The 18,312-nt window shown below is 34.4% G+C and overlaps 1 protein-coding gene across 1 annotated transcript; it reads left to right on the forward strand.

Moving 5' to 3' along the window:
• The first annotated feature begins 3,621 nt into the window (after positions 1 to 3,621).
• On the forward strand, positions 3,622 to 18,247 carry LOC136216796 (probable pectinesterase/pectinesterase inhibitor 42). The gene is given in 10 exon segments (XM_066003354.1): positions 3,622 to 3,827; positions 3,955 to 4,114; positions 4,205 to 4,426; positions 5,184 to 5,434; positions 5,515 to 5,692; positions 16,449 to 16,600; positions 17,251 to 17,395; positions 17,475 to 17,678; positions 17,756 to 18,006; positions 18,085 to 18,247. Coding segments are annotated over 10 exon segments (1,932 nt in total).
• The last annotated feature ends 65 nt before the right edge of the window (positions 18,248 to 18,312 follow it).

Raw genomic sequence — 18,312 nt, forward strand, 5'->3', positions numbered from 1 at the left:
TTGTATCGTATTGTGGTTGTTGATACAAGCATCTAGTCGACTAGATGGGAGGAGACGAATGGTGGAAGAAGTCGGGTCAAGGGACGACACACCGGAACAAAGATAAGACTCATTGCTGAAAAACATATCCACACGCAATTTGGATCTATTGGAAAGCTCCTGATCTAAGGTCGATCGATTTTATTGAACTCACGAACAAGATCGACCGATCCTTTTTTACTAAAGAGAAGATCAATATCGATATCTAGAGGTTGCTCGGCCTTAGTGAGATGTTTTTCTAGGTCTATCGGTCCTAAGATGTAGATGTTGGTATTTTTCTTCGATTTCAATGGTTAAAATAAAGTTGATCTACTTAGATCTTCGGATGTAAGAATAGATCATTGTTATTTTCTAGATTTTAATTTTAAATCTTGTGAGTCTGCCACATTTTTTTTTTCTTAAAAGTGTCTGTTTGGTTAATTTTTTTGGATAAAATTATTTAATTTTGTTTATGTATAAAAGTTCATTTTTGTTCCTTTTGTATAAATAAAATGTGATCTTAATGATTTTGGTGTATAAGTCATGATTTTTTTTGTATTTGTGTTATAAAAAGCATGAAAATGTATTTAAATTGAGTCGTTTAAATTCAATCAGGTGCTCAGAACGCTTTGAGTCTTCCATCGAGATTGCAACGCTTATAGTTTTGGTATATTGTCCAACTATTTTGGCGATTTTCACGCTTTGAGGCAGATTCTGATTACTTCTCGCCTGCCTCATGCTCCGTCACTTATTAGCGTTTGTTGTCATCCCCGAGCTCCGATTGGATTAAGGTGAATATTGATGGGTAAGTCATGGTGATGATGTGGGTTCGAGGGAAGGGCATCTTCAAGGCTTCAAGAGGATTCCTTAGGGGTGTGTTTTCGACCGGTAACTCCTTTGTCAATATCCTTGAGCTAAAGTCAGCAATTTATGCAATTCGGATTGCCTTTGAGTCGTGGATGTCATAGACTTTGGTTGAAAGGATGTTCCTTAGTCTCTGAGGCAAGATTGTAGGTTGCTTAAATTATATCTCTGACATGCAGTTTATGATCTCTCATATCATATTTTTCGTGAAGGAAATAAAACGCGAATTCATTAGCTACATTTGGTCTTACTGTTGTAGGTATAAATTGGTAAAACTTTGCGCCTGAATTTTGTAATAGAGTTGTCTTTGATGACTTTAGTCGGGTTGATCAGTTTCACTTCGTGTAACCGTGCTTTCATTTTGTATCTGTTCATTCTTTTTCCTCTTTTTAATAAATTGGGCCTAGTTTAAGTTTCAGTGTTCGGGAAGTGTTAATATAGTTAGGATGTCCCATTACTGTTCCTTTTACTAGCTTCCCGCCTTCATTTATAAAAATGGTAAATTCCAAAAAAAACCTATGTGGTTTCATGTTCTTCCAAAAAAACTCTTGTGGTTTGTTAATACAAAAAAAAGGACTGTGGTTTGCGCCGTTACCCAAAAAACGGAAAATGACTTAACACCGTTAAAGTGCTGACGTGGCACAGGGGTAAAATCGGAAAATCGAATTTTTTATATTTTTTATATTTTTTCCCTCTCTCTCTCCTCTTCTTCTCCTTCCTCCTTCTTCTTCCTTATTCTTCCTTCTTCCTCTTCTTCCTTCTTCCTTCTTCCTTCTTCTTCTTCCTTTTTTTTTTTTCTTTTTTTTTAAGTTTCGGAAATTTCCAGAAATCTGGAAATTTCAGATTTCCGAAGAACATAACAAAAATCCTAAGACCATCCGTAATCTATACAAGAAGATGAAACGCAGGTGTAGAACTGATTCAACCTTCTTCAAAAAAAGCTCCTGCTTGAAAGTTAGAGTTGTTTCAATCTATACTCAAGCTTCTCTGGCTGCAAACTTACCTACCATTTCCTACCAAAACGGCATACATAATGCATTCTAACAACAAGCAAAGGATAAGGTAAAAGTAAGGTGAAAATACAGATCCAATTTCCTGAATTAGCTTCATCAAATTCTGTCCCATTAATCCGCGATAATTTATTTTCAAGATATATATATTTACCAAAAAGAAAATCTAATTTGTTGGGGTAATCAACTGAATAGGTGCCAACAAGGGAACATCCAACGTAAATAGGTCCTAACTTTATGAACAAAACTCAAAGTTTCTGCCTTTGTCTAAGCCAGTATTTAGGACTGCCTACCCAAATTCCGAAATAAAAAATGCAAAGCTGTATCCAGCCAGCTTCCCTTGAGCAATAAACAACCTAAACGATTATGGATTTTCAGATTTCCGGATTCCAGAAATCTGGAATATTTCCAAATTTCCGGAAATCTGGAAATCGGAAATCGGAAATTAAAAAAAAAAAGAATAGAAGAAAAAAAGAAGAAGAAGAAGAAGGAGAAGGAGAAGAAGAAGAAGAAGAAGAAGAAGAAGGAGGAGGAGGAGGAGGAGGAGGAGGAGGAGGAGGAGGAGGAGGAGGAGGAGGAGAGAGGGGAAAAAAAAAATTCGAATTTCCAACCTTACCCCTGTGCCACGTCAGCACTTTAACGGTGTTAAGCCATTTTCCGTTTTTCGGGTAACGGCGCAAACCACAGTCCTTTTTTTGTATTAACAAACCACAAGGGGTTTTTTTAGAATAACATGAAACCATAGGAGTTTTTTTTTTAGAATTTACCCTTAAAAAAAATTATGTTTTGAAGGCTTTAAATAGGCATCAACTATTACATCCTAGCTACTGGATAAATCTTATTTGAAATATAAAATCAGATCAACTAACTACTTGCTAAACAACGAAAACCCAATACACTATAATTAACTCAATTAATTAAAAATGTGGCTTTAGAATATGATAATTAAAAATTATAAAGAATGTATAGACTATAATTAGCTCAACTAAATCAAAACCCGAAATTAAATTAAGTTAAATCTCAATTCATCAACTCAATTAAATATTAATTCAAGTAAATAATTTATCAAATTTCAAATCAATCAAGATTATTAAAACTAAACAAAAAATGATAATACTAAATTGAAAAAAGAAATAACAAATGAAATCCTTAATTCATTAATTAAATTTTTCAATCCTAACAATATTCCAAATAAAAAATAAAACAATAGAATAAAATAAATAATGTTGGCCGGGAAAGAGATGTCGGTGATCGGAGTAGAAAAAGAACGAATGGCAATATCCCGCAGAGGACTTCAAACTAATTAACATTTCTATTAAAATACAAATACTCAAATCTATAAAATTCAATAAATTCAGTCCCTTATTTGCATTTTTTCCATTAAATTATAGATTAATTGACTCCAATAGAAATAAATTTCAAATTTTGGGTATCCATATATAATTTTATAAACAAATCCTTGTTGAATTATTTTCTCACTAACTTCCCTTAATAATTATATAAAAAATAATAAGTTTCCTGAATAGTGGATTTGCTTGCTTCAATTGAAATTGTAGATTGTCGTCATCCAATGAACCTTTAATTTCATTTCCTTTAATGACAAAATCAGCAAAATCAATTCATATGAGGAAATAGCAATAAAAAAAAAAATCAAAATAGCATTTATAAAATGCACATCCATATCTTATCCTTGTTCTTACAGCCATTCTTAAATTCTGTAAACAGAAATATGAAAACATATTTGTTTGGTCTGTTAATTTTATTACATAGTATATGGAGGTGCAAAGCCTTTGATTGTCAAACCAATAATGCAAGCCCCATCACTGTTGATAAATCAGGAACTGCAAATTTCACTACAATTCAAAGTGCAATAGATCATATTCCTGAAGGCAATTCTCAGTGGATTCATATTTTCATTTCTTCAGGAATTTACAGGTAACCCTTTAATTTCTGTCAGAGATTAATATAAGATCTATGATTGGATCTTAACTATTAGCTTGAGCTTTTACCGGAGATTTTAATATTTTACAAATAATTAACCATATTCTCATTGGGGATACAGGGAAAAAGTTACAATTCCAGTGAATAAACCATGCATTTTTCTAGAGGGTGCAAGCAGCAATTCGACAATTATCGATTGGGCTGATTCTGCAACCACAGGCACCAGTTGTACCTTCACTTCATTTGCAGATAACATATTACTCAAAAGTATAACGTTTAAGGTCCAAATCAAACTCAGGAAAAATGTATTATTTACTTCATGAATTTTGCAATATCCTATCTTCTTACATTTTTTTTTGGTAAAAATTTAGAATTCATATAACTTTGGAGTAATGAATTGGGGAGGAGAAAAAACGAGTTTGAAACAAGCAGTAGCAGCAAGAATACAAGGGGATAAAACCACAATCTATCAATGTGCATTTCTAGGTGTACAAGATACCTTGTGGGATGAAAAGAACCGCCACTTTTTCAAGGATTGCTATATTGAAGGATCCATTGATTTTATTTTCGGCAAGGGTCAATCCATTTACCAGGTAACCATAATCCTGAAAACTTCTATCGTACTTCTCGACTAACACTACAAGAAAAAACAGTGAGTTAGTGATCACAATTTCGGTCTGACAGGACTGATTTTGGTGTTTTAGCGACTGATATGTGTCTGGTCGCTAACTAGCTACTTTCTTATACTCCAAAATCCCAAAAACAAAAAAAACAAAAAAATGTTAATTATAAATAACTACTCTGTAGTTTGACCGATTTGCAGACCGTGTGTGGTTTTTTTTTTTTTTTGCACATGCAACCTTGTGGTTTGCAAAATTTTGCATTTAAGTTCACTTTGTCAAAATTTGGTCGATAACGACCTCGAAATGAAAATTTTCAAGAGTTAAATGATATTTTAAGCAACTTTAATTCTTCAACTTTTAGATTTAAGATAATTTAGGTGTTCGTTTTTTTATGAAAAATAAAGATAATGTTTAAATAGAGAAAACTCTAAAAATGATGATTATGAAAAATTAAAAATATGGTTTCATAGTAAATATGATACTAAACAACTTTAATTCTTCAAAATTTTCATTTTGATGTTGTTATTAGCCAAATTTGATAAAGTAAAAAAACATGTATGTGTTTGTAAAAAAAATACCATAGATATCCATCTACAAATCGGTCAAACCACAGGGCAGTTATTTATAATTAATCAAAAAAAAAGATAAATACTAATAGTATCGATTGATTGGTCGGGTGTAATGTTGTCGAGTATTATAAAAAATTTCCCTCAATTTCTTTATGCAGGGGTGCAGAATATGGGTTAATATAGGAAAGTACATACCAGGAGGATTAGTAGGAAGTATTACAGCGCAGAAAAAGGAATGGGAAAGCCACGGAAGTGGATTCGTATTCAAAGACGGTTTCATAGATGGAATTGGAACATCAAATCTTGGAAGAGCTTGGGGTCCTTTTTCTACGGTTATCTTCTACAACACTTCCATGTCTAATGTAATTGTTCCAAAAGGATGGGATGCTTGGGAATATGTTAACCATGAGTAAGAACTAGCAACACTTTAATTAATTTAACAAATTATCTGAGCAATGATTAATTGAAATTGTATTTGATTGATTGCAGATCAAATCTTACATATGTTGAGGTTAATAATAGTGGACCAGGAGCTAATCTTTCAAATAGAGTTCCTTGGATGAAGACACTTAGTCCAGAGGAGCTTAACAAGTTTTTGGATATTTCATTTATTAATCAAGATGGTTGGCTTACACAATTGCCATATAAACTGATTGACTAATTGATTGTTTTGATTTGTATGTATTTTAATTTTATGTTTCACATTTGTTTTGGTCAATGTAAAATATGGTAATTCACAGCTAAATATAGGACTGTTACTACTGCTACAAGGAGTTCATCATTCTCCCCTTATAAAAAATATGATTTTTTGTCACAATTATCGTGTGTAATTTATCTTCATATTGGTTCGATAAATCTGGTTGTCTCACATATCTATAGGGAGGGGAATGAGGTCGCAGATGCCTTGACAAATTATGGCAGAACCGCCTCTGATACCGTTTGGTGTGATGAAAGTCCTCTATTTTGTTCATCTGCTTTCATTTGTAATTTAGGAGGACAGCATCTTTACTGTTTCTCATAGCTTTTTGTTTGCTACTATACTTTATTTTCTTTTATATTAATAATATCAGCTCTTGTTTGCTACTATACTTTATTTTCTTTTATATTAATAATATCAGCTCTGGTTTTGGACGTGCTGTATAGAGTGTCAACCTAGTTGGGATGCTTATGGTTTGTTCTTGTCAACTGTCTGCCTTCATTTAAAAAATTTATCTTCACATTGGTCGGGTTTTCTATTGACATGTTACGATTTCTACTTTGTCATTAAAAATTGTTTTGTCTGTGTGCATGTTGTCACCCCCTCAAGCTTGGGTTATAAATGTTGAGTAAGCCAAGGTTGGACATGAAGTTCTATAATGCAAATGAGTGTTGGGTTTTTGTAAAAAGATGATCAACAAGTTGATTATTAGATCTACTGGGAAGCAAATGAAGGACACGTTGAAGAAGTTTTTATCTGAAGAAGTTTTTATCGTATAAGATGGCAGTCAATTTCGATGTGTTTGGTATACGGAGAGATGATGCGGAGATGTTTCTATGTGTGGAGAAAATGTGATAGTATGATTGTTGTGTTGATAATCGTTAAGATATGTTCGAATTTGTTTGGCTTTAGTTGATTTTTGAGTAATTTGTGGGACTGAAGGGGGTGAAGCATTGGATCTTATCAATTGTAGGTGAGTTTGGAGGTGATGGTGGTGAAGAATTGGGTTGTGTTAGAATGTGAGAGCTTGAAATGAGTGAATTTGGTAAGTTGGATGCTTCTAACTCAGAAAGTGGGTCAAAAGCATCAAGACAAGGTGGAAGAGATTATTGGAATTCATTTGTAGTTAATGAAACATGAAATATCCTCATAGAACATTGCTTGAAAAATCTTATTGGTTTTGAGTTCTATAATTGTATATACGTCTTGACCTCGCTTCTATAACAAAGAAAAATGCATTTGTGAGCTCTAGGTGAAAGCTTGGCTTTATGTATGTCCATGGTGGAAGTGATGATTGGGATATAAAATCTCTATTATTTGAGCTATTTTTGTTAGTAATTTGAATCAAATGCATTTGTCTTTTATTTTGTTTTGTGCTTCGTGTTCATGATGAACCAAATCTAACTAAAAGGGAGCATCTTCAGTTATACTAACTTGACTATTCAGAACTTCGTGTTGTTGATGATAGCACTCAGCTAGGTTAGAAAATTGATGGCAGAGTACGGCAGTAGAAGACAGATCCTGCAACAAAAAAAAAAAAAATTAAGGTTAGCAGTTGTAAAAACATTATAGAATAAAGCAACAAAAGAAAGGCATACTTACTGAGCATTTGCGCTGAAGGGTAATCTTCATCATGGAATATGCAGATACTTTCTCGAAGTATTCAGCATCATCGGGCAAGATGGACAATCTGGCAATATCTTCGGCAATGGCAGGAATCCTAAGAGATATATTTTCTCCAAATAGCTGACGCCACCACACTGTTTACGAGACAAGTATGGTTTTTATCTCAAAACTAAAACATAATACATAAATAATATAAATGAATAAGGATAAGTCAGTTTATTTGCAGGGGAAGGCTTGCCCCCAGCACACCCTTGTGGTGGGACCCCTCCCCGGACCCTCGCTTAGCAGGGACGCGTAGTACACCGGGCTGCCCTTTTAAGGATAAGTCAGTTTATGTTGGGCCGGTCATATGTATTCTATGTATTTAGTATTTTTTTTTGGCTCAAGTCAAGAGTGGTTTGGTCTAGATTCAACTGATCGGCTTCAACTCTGATTTTTCTTTTTCCCATCTCCTCCGCCTTTTCCTACTTGAAGGTTTTTAAGTGTTTGGGAGCACATTCTTCCGAAAGAATAAATTTGATGTCAGGAACTATTCGACGTTTTCCTATGAGTTTAAAAGTCGACACTTGAAGTCTTGGGAGGCGTCCGACCTGAGATATTAGTGATTCCTTGCTCAACTTCTCTAGCTTCATCCATCCCTCCATTTCAGAAACGTCTGAATCGAAATAGCTGAGCCTTCACTAAGCGAAGGCGAATGAGAAAATTGATGAACATCAACTTCACTAGAAGAAGGAGGGGTTGCTTGGAGCATGTGGATTGATCTTGAGTTGTGACTTCAGATGGATCCTTTGATGGGTGTTTGGTGTCCTGTGAAGATGGTTCCGGAATTACAGGTGGATTTTCAGGTATTTGCTCTTCCTCGATAAGAGGAGGAACTTTGATAAACAGATGAATGGAAGAAGAATCAAATCTATTATTCATGAATTCAAGATAGTGTTTACAGGAAAGCAATAGAGGCTTATATACAAGTTGCTGCTAACAAACTCTTAACAAATTAAGTTGGATATGACTATTATACCCCTAAACTAATAACTACTTAATACTGAAATACCTATGCTCATTTCAACACCCCCTCCTCAAGTTGATATACTCAGTATTTCAACTTGTAATGCCACTGGTAGCATAGGTGTACAGATGCATTTCATGTAAAGACGAAGTCATTTGAGATCCTGTTAGTGGTTTTGTCAACAAATCAGCCAACTGATGACTTGTACTGACATAAGGAGTGCAAATAAAACCAGTTTCTAGATGCTATCTCACTATGTGGCAATCTATTTCCACATACTTCATTTGTTCATGGAAAACTGGATTAGCTGCAATGTGTATTGCTGCTTGATTGTCACAGAATAGAGGAATTGGCAATTGCGTTTCATACTTGAATTCTGCCAATAAATATGATAACCGCTTTATCTCACAAGATGTTGTAGACATTGCTCGATATTCTGCTTCTGCAGAACTTTTGCTGCAAGTCCCTTGCTTTTTAGACTTCCACGTCACTAAACAATTTCCAACAAACACACAATAACCAGTCACTGACCTCCGAGTGATTTGGCATCTACCCCAATCGAAATCACAGTAAGCCGTCATCTGTGATAAATCCCCTTCTTTTCCATAAAACAAACCTGTGTCTATTGTCCCCTTGAGGTATTTAACAACATGCATTGCTGAATTCATTTGAACAATAGTTGGATTGTTCATGTATTGACTTAATTGTTGTGTTGCAAAAGCTATATCTGGTCTCGTGAATCCCAGATATAATAGTCTACCAACCAACCTTCTGTATTTCTCAGGATCCCCATAGGCAGGTGACTCATCTTCAATTCTTACTCCATTCATAAATGGACTTGTAGCAGTGTGAGATTCAGTTAACCCTGTATCTGTGATCAAGTCTCGAATGTACTTTGATTATGATATCAACAACCCTCTGTCTGATCTGGCCAGCTCAATCCCTATAAAGTATTTAGCTTCTCCCATGTCCTTTATAATGAAGGACTCATCCAAAGCTTTCTTTGTATCATTTATCAACACCATTGATGTTCCAGTTATTAAAACAGCATCCACATAGACAATTAAGGCAAGAAAATTACCATTAATACACTTAGTGAATAAGCAATAGTCATGTATTGACTTGACAAACCCCAACTGCAGTAGTTTTTCTGTAAATGCCTTATTCCACTGCCTGCCTGCTTGTTTTAGCCCATATATGGACTTTTCAAGCTTGCAAACCATGCCTTTACTGTCATAACCTTCAGGTGCCTCCATATATAGCTCTTCCTCTATTGTGCCATGCAAATAAGCATTATTAATGTCTATTTGTTGTATTGGCCAATTGTTGAAGGTGGCCATAGCAAGAAAAACTCTGACTATTGTCACTTTAGTGACAGGTGAATAACTGTCATGGTAGTCAATGCCTGGCCTTTGATTGTACCCTCGAGCAACTAACCTTGCTTTGTACCTGGATACAGTTCCATCAAGTGCATATTTGACTTTAAGAATCCATCTTGATGTGATGGTTGTCTTTCCTTCTAGTAAGGGCACCAACTTCCAAGTTTATTGAAGGAAAGTTGTTTGCCAAAATTTAATTGGCAAATAACTTTCCTTCAATAAAGCCCTGGATACACTTGTAAAACTCATGTGCCTCCTCTCTACCACTCCATTCTGTTGAGGAGTATAATACATGACTTCTGATGCATTATGCCATGTTTTTGAAATATGGTTTGAGTTGTCTGGCCCACAAACTCGGTACCATTATCAGTCCTGATTCCTTTTACTTGTGCTTGAAATTGTGTTTTAACCAATAGCAGAAAATTCTCTATTAACATAGACACTTGATCTTTGCTCTTGAACAAAATTGTCCATATAGATCTGCTATAGTCATCTACAATCGTTAGCATATATCTGTCTCCACTTAAAGAAACCTGCTTATAAGGTCCCCAACAATCCATATGTAACAAATCAAAGGGTTTTATTGATTTTATGGAACTAGTACAAAAGGACAATCTCACTTGTTTGGCTCTTGCACATACATCACAATTATAAAAAAGCTTCAAATCTACAGCTGAAATTATGTGAGATAATTTCTCAGCAGACATATGTCATAACCTCTTATGCCACAAGTGAGTATCTTGACAATTTTCGCTAATTCTTTCCTTGACATACATTGTTCCTGCAAATTCATTATTCTGGCTATAGACTTCCTTTATTACAATAGCACTAAAAGACTCTTCACACAAGTAGTATAATCCATTCCTCAACTTCCCAACAGCTATGATCTCTTCACATTTCTGGCCCTGCAAAATGCAATACTTAGCCCAGAATTTCACTGTGATATTTTGGTCCTCCATCAATCTACTTATGGACAGTAAATTTTGTTTGAAAGTGGGAACATATAATACCTGTTTCAGGATAAAATTCCTCTGAAATTTAACCTATCCATTATGATTTATTGTATGTACTTATTCTGTTGGCAAATAAATCCTTTTTGGATGATTTAGCTTAGCCATATTTGTCATAATTTGCAGATTAGAGGTCATATGTGTAGTGGCTCCTGAATCAATAATCCATTCAAAATCTACTATATTATTAGAAGATGAATTATGACATGTACATGCTCCAGCAAATCCAGCATAAGCAAAGTATTCTTGTTCTGTACTTTTACCTTTCAAAGCCTTTTGAACCTCCCTTTGTATCATCTCCTACATTGTTTCGTTCTTGTATGAATCCCCTTCATTTTGATCATTAGACAATGGTGACTCGGAATCATTAGCCTCTTCTTGTGTCATATGTGCTTGATGCTTTGCTGGTCCAGTGACCCTTTTTCCTTTGAACCAGTCTGGATAGCCCTTAATTCTAAAGCAATATGCACGATCATGTCCCTCTTTTCTGCAATATGAACAGAACTTATCTGACTTAGATTTATTCTTAACATTGCTAGTATAACCATTTCCATTTCTGCCAGATTGATTGGATCCATTTCCATAACTGCTTCCTCCACCAGAACTGTTGGTTCTTCCTGCAATATCTTGAGACTTGTTTCCAAAAGAGTAATTAACAAATTCTGTAGAATTTTGACCACTAGACACATTTCTCTGTTTTTCAATTCTAGTTAGCTTAGAGAATGCCTTGTTAACTTGAGGTAAAGACTCCATAATCAAAATTTGGTCCCTAATATGATCAAATTCAACATTAAGACCGGATAAAAATTGCATCAATTGTTCTTCCTCTAACTATGTTTGAGCAAGTAATCTGGATTCACCACAGGTACAATTATCCATTGGTTTAAGAATTACATACTCATCCCACATTCTTTTCATTTGATTAAAATAATCAACCAGCAACATACCTCCTTGTGTGAGACTACAGATCTGCTTTCTCAAATGAAATATGAGTTGACCATTACTTTCTCCATACCTTTGCTCGATCTCCTTCCATAATACCTTGGCGGTTTTAGCATTTACAAAGACTGCAGCAAGCTCCTTTGAAAGAGAATTCAGTATCCATGAGAAAACTAGGTCATCGTTCTCCTTCCATTTTAGGTGCGCTTCAGATGCACTCTCAGCCGGTTCATCATCTCTGGTGATGTAGCTTGTCTTTCTCTTTGCACTTATCGCCAAAAGCATCACTCTCTTCCATAACATGTAGTTTTTCCCATCCATGATCACACTGACAATTGCCAGTCCTGGATTTTCACTGCTTTGATTATTTCCAGAATTAGAAGAATTCATTGTTGTTTCTGAGATTAACAATTTTTTGGAGTTAATCGTCTCTTCGCGATCTTGATTTCCTTCTGAATCTTCACGATCTGGAATTGAACCGCTGTCTTTGCGATCTTGATTTCCTTCTGAATCTTCATGATCTGGAATTAAACTGTTGTTTTCTTGATCTTGATTTCCTTCTGAATCTTCTAATTCAACATTATCTTCTTCGTAACTGGAGCTAACAACATTGACAAATGATCTATAGATTTGTTTCTTCCTTTTCATTCTTCACCGTGATCATTTTCCGGTCGCCGGAATTCAATCGGAATTCAACTGGATCCACCGTCTAGCTTTGATACCATGATAAACAGATGAATGGAAGAAGAATCAAATCTATTATTCATGAATTCAAGATAGTGTTTACAGGAAAGCAATAGAGGCTTATATACAAGTTGTTGCTAACAAACTCTTAACAAATTAAGTTGGATATGACTATTATACCCCTGAACTAATAACTACTTAATATTGAAATACCTATGCTCATTTCAACAAACTTCAACAATTGCATTGAGAATTGGAAGGGGATCAACATATGTCGTAACAAGTTCATTTTGAGTAGGGGAAGTTCAGAGGAGTAATTTCAGGTGAGTTAAAAGAGCTTCGACCTCTGGACCTTGAGGCTCTGGTGATATCAACGAAGGTTGAATGGCTTGAACATCAAGAGGGGGATTATTTTCAGTTAAGCTTTCCACATTCTGTCCCTCAACAGCTAATGGAACAGTTAAGGCTTCACGGGCTCCCAAAGGCTTTTAGGCACTGTTCAACTCCTTGATTCGGTTTATGAATTAAGAACGAAGAGACATATTGTTAGAGTCACCTGCATCCAGCAAAATCAAAAATCAAAACAGGAAAAGGAAATCACCTTCTATCAAGGGTAGACAATTTTCCCATTTTTTGTTACGAAGGTGGAAAAACCTTCATTGCGGATCAAAGCAAACATCTCATGGTAAGTGCATCACTTGATATAAGCTTGAATAAGTGTTGCTACATCTTTCTCCCTAGAGCTTAAGGTGTTGGAAATTTTCCAAGAGGATGTGTTGCAAGGGGTTTCGTTCCACTTTATATCGAAGGGAAATCCTCATGAATATGGATATTCGGGGTTTGTAGCATTCGGTTTTATCCAAAACCACTTCGGTTTAAAATTCTTAACGCTTTGAACTTTCTTTTCCAAGAAAGGATGACATAAAGGATTAACAGGCTAATAGATCATGTCTTTGTCTGATTTCTTATGTGGGGTTCCAGAATGACTGAAACAATGGTCTGTCATGTTCACGTCTAAGTTAGAGCAAAAAAATTCAAAAAAAAAAGCAATTCAAGCCAGGCATTGGGGGGAATTCGACAAAGGATTCAAATTGAATTCTTTCAAAACTGCACTGACTCCTCTAGGCAAGGGAAATCACATTTCCCATTGCAGATATTGAGTAAAAACACCCAGTGTATTCATTAGTGCATGGTTAGATCTTTCATTCTCTAAAGGTAAACTAACAATCATTTGTCTTAACTAGGGATATTGATTAACAGTTTCATCTAAAAGGGTATGAGTTAAGATCGAAGGCTGAAAAGGAACTTTCAAGTTCACTTTTCAGACTTTAGCAGGAGATTTCTTAGGGTTTTTTGCAAGGGAGGAATTAGAGGGTTTTTTAGTCTTAAAAGAAGAGTTGGTTTTATAGCCATAGTACAAAATCTAAGTATAAGAAATGAGCAAAAATAGAAGTAAAGAGCAGAAAACTTCCAAGAGTTGCAGAAAAGAAGATGAAGCAAAGTGTAAAAGCAGAAAACTTCCAAGAGTTGCAGAAAAGAAGATGAAGCAAAGTGTAAAAGCAGAAAACCCACTTGTTCGACAGATATAGAAGATGAAGACTAAAAGTCAATAATTATTACCCTAGTTCTGGAAGATCAAAAAGAATAGGTAATAATTGTAGTTTATGAAACGACGGTAGCCACGTGAGTTGAGGGTAATGTCAGCAATAAAAATCGGTTTTTTAATTTTGGGCCCATCTTTTCAAAGAGCAAAGCCTTAAAGAGCTTTCATAAAAGCCAGGAGAGACATCTGATATCACACTGAATAAAAGGAATGGGCTTAGACATGTGTACCAATCAAAAGTTTTAGCATAAAGCACAACTAACCGGATACATGGACCAATAACTATTCCGGATTCCAATGGTGCGCTCCAAATCCCAATAACACGTAGTATCTTACGGAAAAGTGAAAAGGGAATAATGCATTAGCCAATCAACCACCTACACGTATAAATGTATTCAGTCACATATTTCAAGTCTCATTATTTTCCTCAAGTACATCACTGACTTAAGCATCGGAGAGGGGACGCCGGATTTCAGTCCCTCCCTGACTGTTTATTGACTGTTTCCAAGTATGTTCAAGCTTGATCGTGACATTCTGTAAATTGAGAGACATCAATCATCCACCGTATATCTGGGGTGCTTCCATTCCTTGTGATAGGGATTGCTCACATGGAAGATCTATCGAGGAAAAAGTTATATTAGGTGTTTTTGTATAGAGAATTGGTGTGTATCGAGAGGTGTTGTGTATCACTATAATATCATTATCGAGTGAATAAAGTTTTGTTCCATTTAATAAATTATTATTAACTTTTTATTTACTTATTTAAATTATTTTTATTGATTTTGTATTATACTTTTTTTACTTTTATAATTTATTTATGGGTAAATAATTTATTAGTCCCTTACTTTTTACCTAACACACTGTTTAGTCCCTCTATTTTGAAAAACACATTATAAGGTCCCTAATTTTTGCCAATATTAACCATATGATCCTTTTGTCTAGTTTTTTTAGACTTGTAATCGTTATATTTTAGCATAAACAGATAGATATAAAATAACAGAGTAACATGGTCAACTTGTATTGTACTATGGTTGTCCTAAAAGGTAAGATATGTTCGGTTAAAAATCTAAAAAAATAGATAAAAGGACCACAAAGTTAATATTGGCAAACGATAGGGATCTTAAAATGTGTTTTTTAAAATAGAGGGACTAAACAGTGTGTTAGGTAAAAACTAGGGGACTAATAAATTATTTACCCTTTATTTATTGATTACTTTAAAACATATACTGGTGGTTTTCACTTGGTTAGTGACTGACCAGGTAAATTTGGTCAGTCACTGTTAGACCTACACTTATTAAGATCCTATGTTAGAGATTAAATTTGGTCAATCATTGTAAGGCTTAGATTTACACCTCTTAAATCTAATGGTGACTGAACAAATTTACTTGGTCAGTCACTGATCAGGTGAAAATTACTGAAATAGTTAAAACTTAAAATTATCATAAACAATTATTTCAATTGATCAATTGTTTTCTCCATAAATTAGCTAATTTTAAACAAGACTTAATACAGTATTTGTCCCCTGAATATCCAAAAAACTTGATTGACCTCTAAATTTTGAAAGTTTCTTGATAACTCCTTCAACTTTCATAAAATGTTCAGTTAGCCCCCTGAATTTGCATAAAATTCAATCAATTGATCACTCGGTTGCAAGAAAAAAAAAGTGAGTTAATACGGAAGATGTATTGTACGCATCTTAAAAAAAACGACCAAGATCGGAGTATGCAAGTCTAATATTAGACAAGACAAGTTTCATGTTGAGCAAGTAATAACTTCATTTTTAAACTATTCTTGAATTATGTAATAACATTCTAAGACGCGTGCAATACATGTTTCGCATTTAATTTATTTTTTTTTGCAACCAAATGATCAATTGGTTATATTTTATGCAAGTTCAGAGATCAAACTGAATATTTTATACAAGTTGTGGGGGATATTAGGATGCTCTGAAAGTTCAGGGGTCAATCAAGCTTTTTGGACAAATTCAATGGCAAATGATGTATTAAGCTTTTAAATAACTATTTCAAAATCCTTGATCAAACGTTTTCTCCATTAGTTCATATAAGGAAATTACAACAAATAAATTCCATTTTATTTTATATCTGAATTGATTAGACAACCACAAAATAAATTCACAGAAGGAAATTATAACAAATAAAATTCAAAATGGGAAAAGTCTCCGTTTATAAAAGGAATTTACAACAATTAAAAACCAAAATGGGTAAAATCAAGTGTGTCACTCTTAATTCATTGTATTTAATTTGATATCCGGATTGATGAAACAACTAAAAAAAAATTCATACAAGGAAATTATAACAAATAAAATTAAAAATGAGGTAACTCCCCATTTATAAAAATTGATGCAATTAATTGCATATAATATCTTCAATCTGCAGCCATGTTTTACATTTTAAGAAGAAAAAACATGAAATCATATTTGTTTGGTGCTCTGTTATTGTTGTTACATTGTATAAGTGAGTGTAAATCTTTGGATTGTCAACCCATTAGCAACACTATTACTGTTGATGCATCAGGCCATGGAAATTTCACTTCACTTCAAAGTGCTATAAACTCTATTCCTGAAGGCAATTCTCACTGGATACATATTCTTATTTCTCCAGGAATTTACAGGTACCTGCAAATTTTTATTAAAATATGAATAGTGATAAGCGTGTATCTGAACTTTGACGGGTCGTTCGAACGTCTGGCTGAGTCTTCCGCATATCCACATGTAAAACAGAACCGATGTTAGAGAGGGGCTGGAAACCCACTCTCATGCCTAAGTCAGTTAGGTGTTAGGAAGGCTAGAAGAACATTGGCTAGTGGTTTATGATTTATTGTGTTTTAGGAATCTTTTATGTATTAGGATTTCTTTTTCTGTTAGAAGTCTAGCTTAACTTCTTTTGTATTACGGAACTCCTGATAGAGAACCATGGATGTTTCCCTTATAAGGGAAACATTCCACGGAAGCTTCTAACTGATCTGAAGGCTCAATTTGTTACACGTGGCGTTTGATCCGAAGGTCATTATTCTACCACGTGTATGATTCCTTTTATAAGATATCAAATAGTATATATAAAAAATTTAATTAGTGTAATAATTAGATTTATTAAGTATAAACATTAAGATTAAGATGCCTTTCATGCTTACTTGGATGTTTTCACCATTGTTCATCCTTGTCAGACGGATTCCTGGCGGGAACCGATAATCCTTGTCCCATTGGCAATCCTATCCCTTCGATTTTACATTTATATGTGCTCATTGCATTTGATTTGATGCAGGGAAAATATTACAATTTCAGTGAAAAAACCATGTATTTTTCTAGAGGGAGCAAGCATGGAATCGACAATAATCGATTGGGCTGATTATACAACTGCTTTTCTTTCATATCCAGAGAACATTTTAGTCAAAAGCATAACATTTAAGGTCTTTACTTCATCAATTTTCCAGTTCTTGTTCTCTATTAATTGACATATTTTGACATGTTTGTATGTTTTTTAATCAGAACTCATACAATTTGGGAGTGGCCAAAGGATTGGAACAAGCAGTAGCAGCAAGAATAAAAGGAGATAAATCGGCATTCTATAGCTGCGGATTTCAAAGTGTACAAGATACCTTGTTCGACGAACAAAATCGTCACTATTTCAAGGATTGCTATATTGAAGGATCCATTGATTTCATTTTCGGCAAGGCTCAATCTATTTACCAGGTCACAACAACTATCCTTATTTTCTCGATCCAATATCATGTAAAATGTTGTCCGTTTTGACTCAAATCTCATTGTAGGGATGCCGAATATGGGTTAACATAGGAACATACATACCAGGAGGATTAGTAGGAAGTATTACAGCACAGAAAAAGGAATGGTCATCTAAGGCAAGTGGATTCGTATTCAAAGACGGTTCCATAGATGGAACGGGAACATCAAACCTTGGAAGAGCTTGGGGACCTTATTCTACTGTTATCTTCTACAACACTTCCATGTCTAACGTAATTGTTCCAAAAGGATGGGATGCTTGGAGCTATGTTAACCATGAGTAAGAACCAACAACACTTCATTAATTTAATAAATTATCTGAACAATGATTAATTGAAATTGTTTTGATTGATTGCAGATCAAATTTTACATATGTTGAGGTTAATAATACAGGACCAGGAGCCAATCTTTCTAATAGAGTTCCTTGGATGAAGACACTTAGTCCAGAGGAGCTCAACAAGTTTTTAGATATTTCATTTATTAATCAAGATGGTTGGCTACAGAAGATGTCATACTTCTAGTTTTTTATGTTTCACATCTTAGATAATGATAATAAGTGTGTGCAATATTTATTTGTTTTTCAAAT

This window comes from Euphorbia lathyris, chromosome 2 (assembly GCF_963576675.1).
Source record: "Euphorbia lathyris chromosome 2, ddEupLath1.1, whole genome shotgun sequence".
Classification (NCBI taxonomy): domain Eukaryota; kingdom Viridiplantae; phylum Streptophyta; class Magnoliopsida; order Malpighiales; family Euphorbiaceae; genus Euphorbia; species Euphorbia lathyris.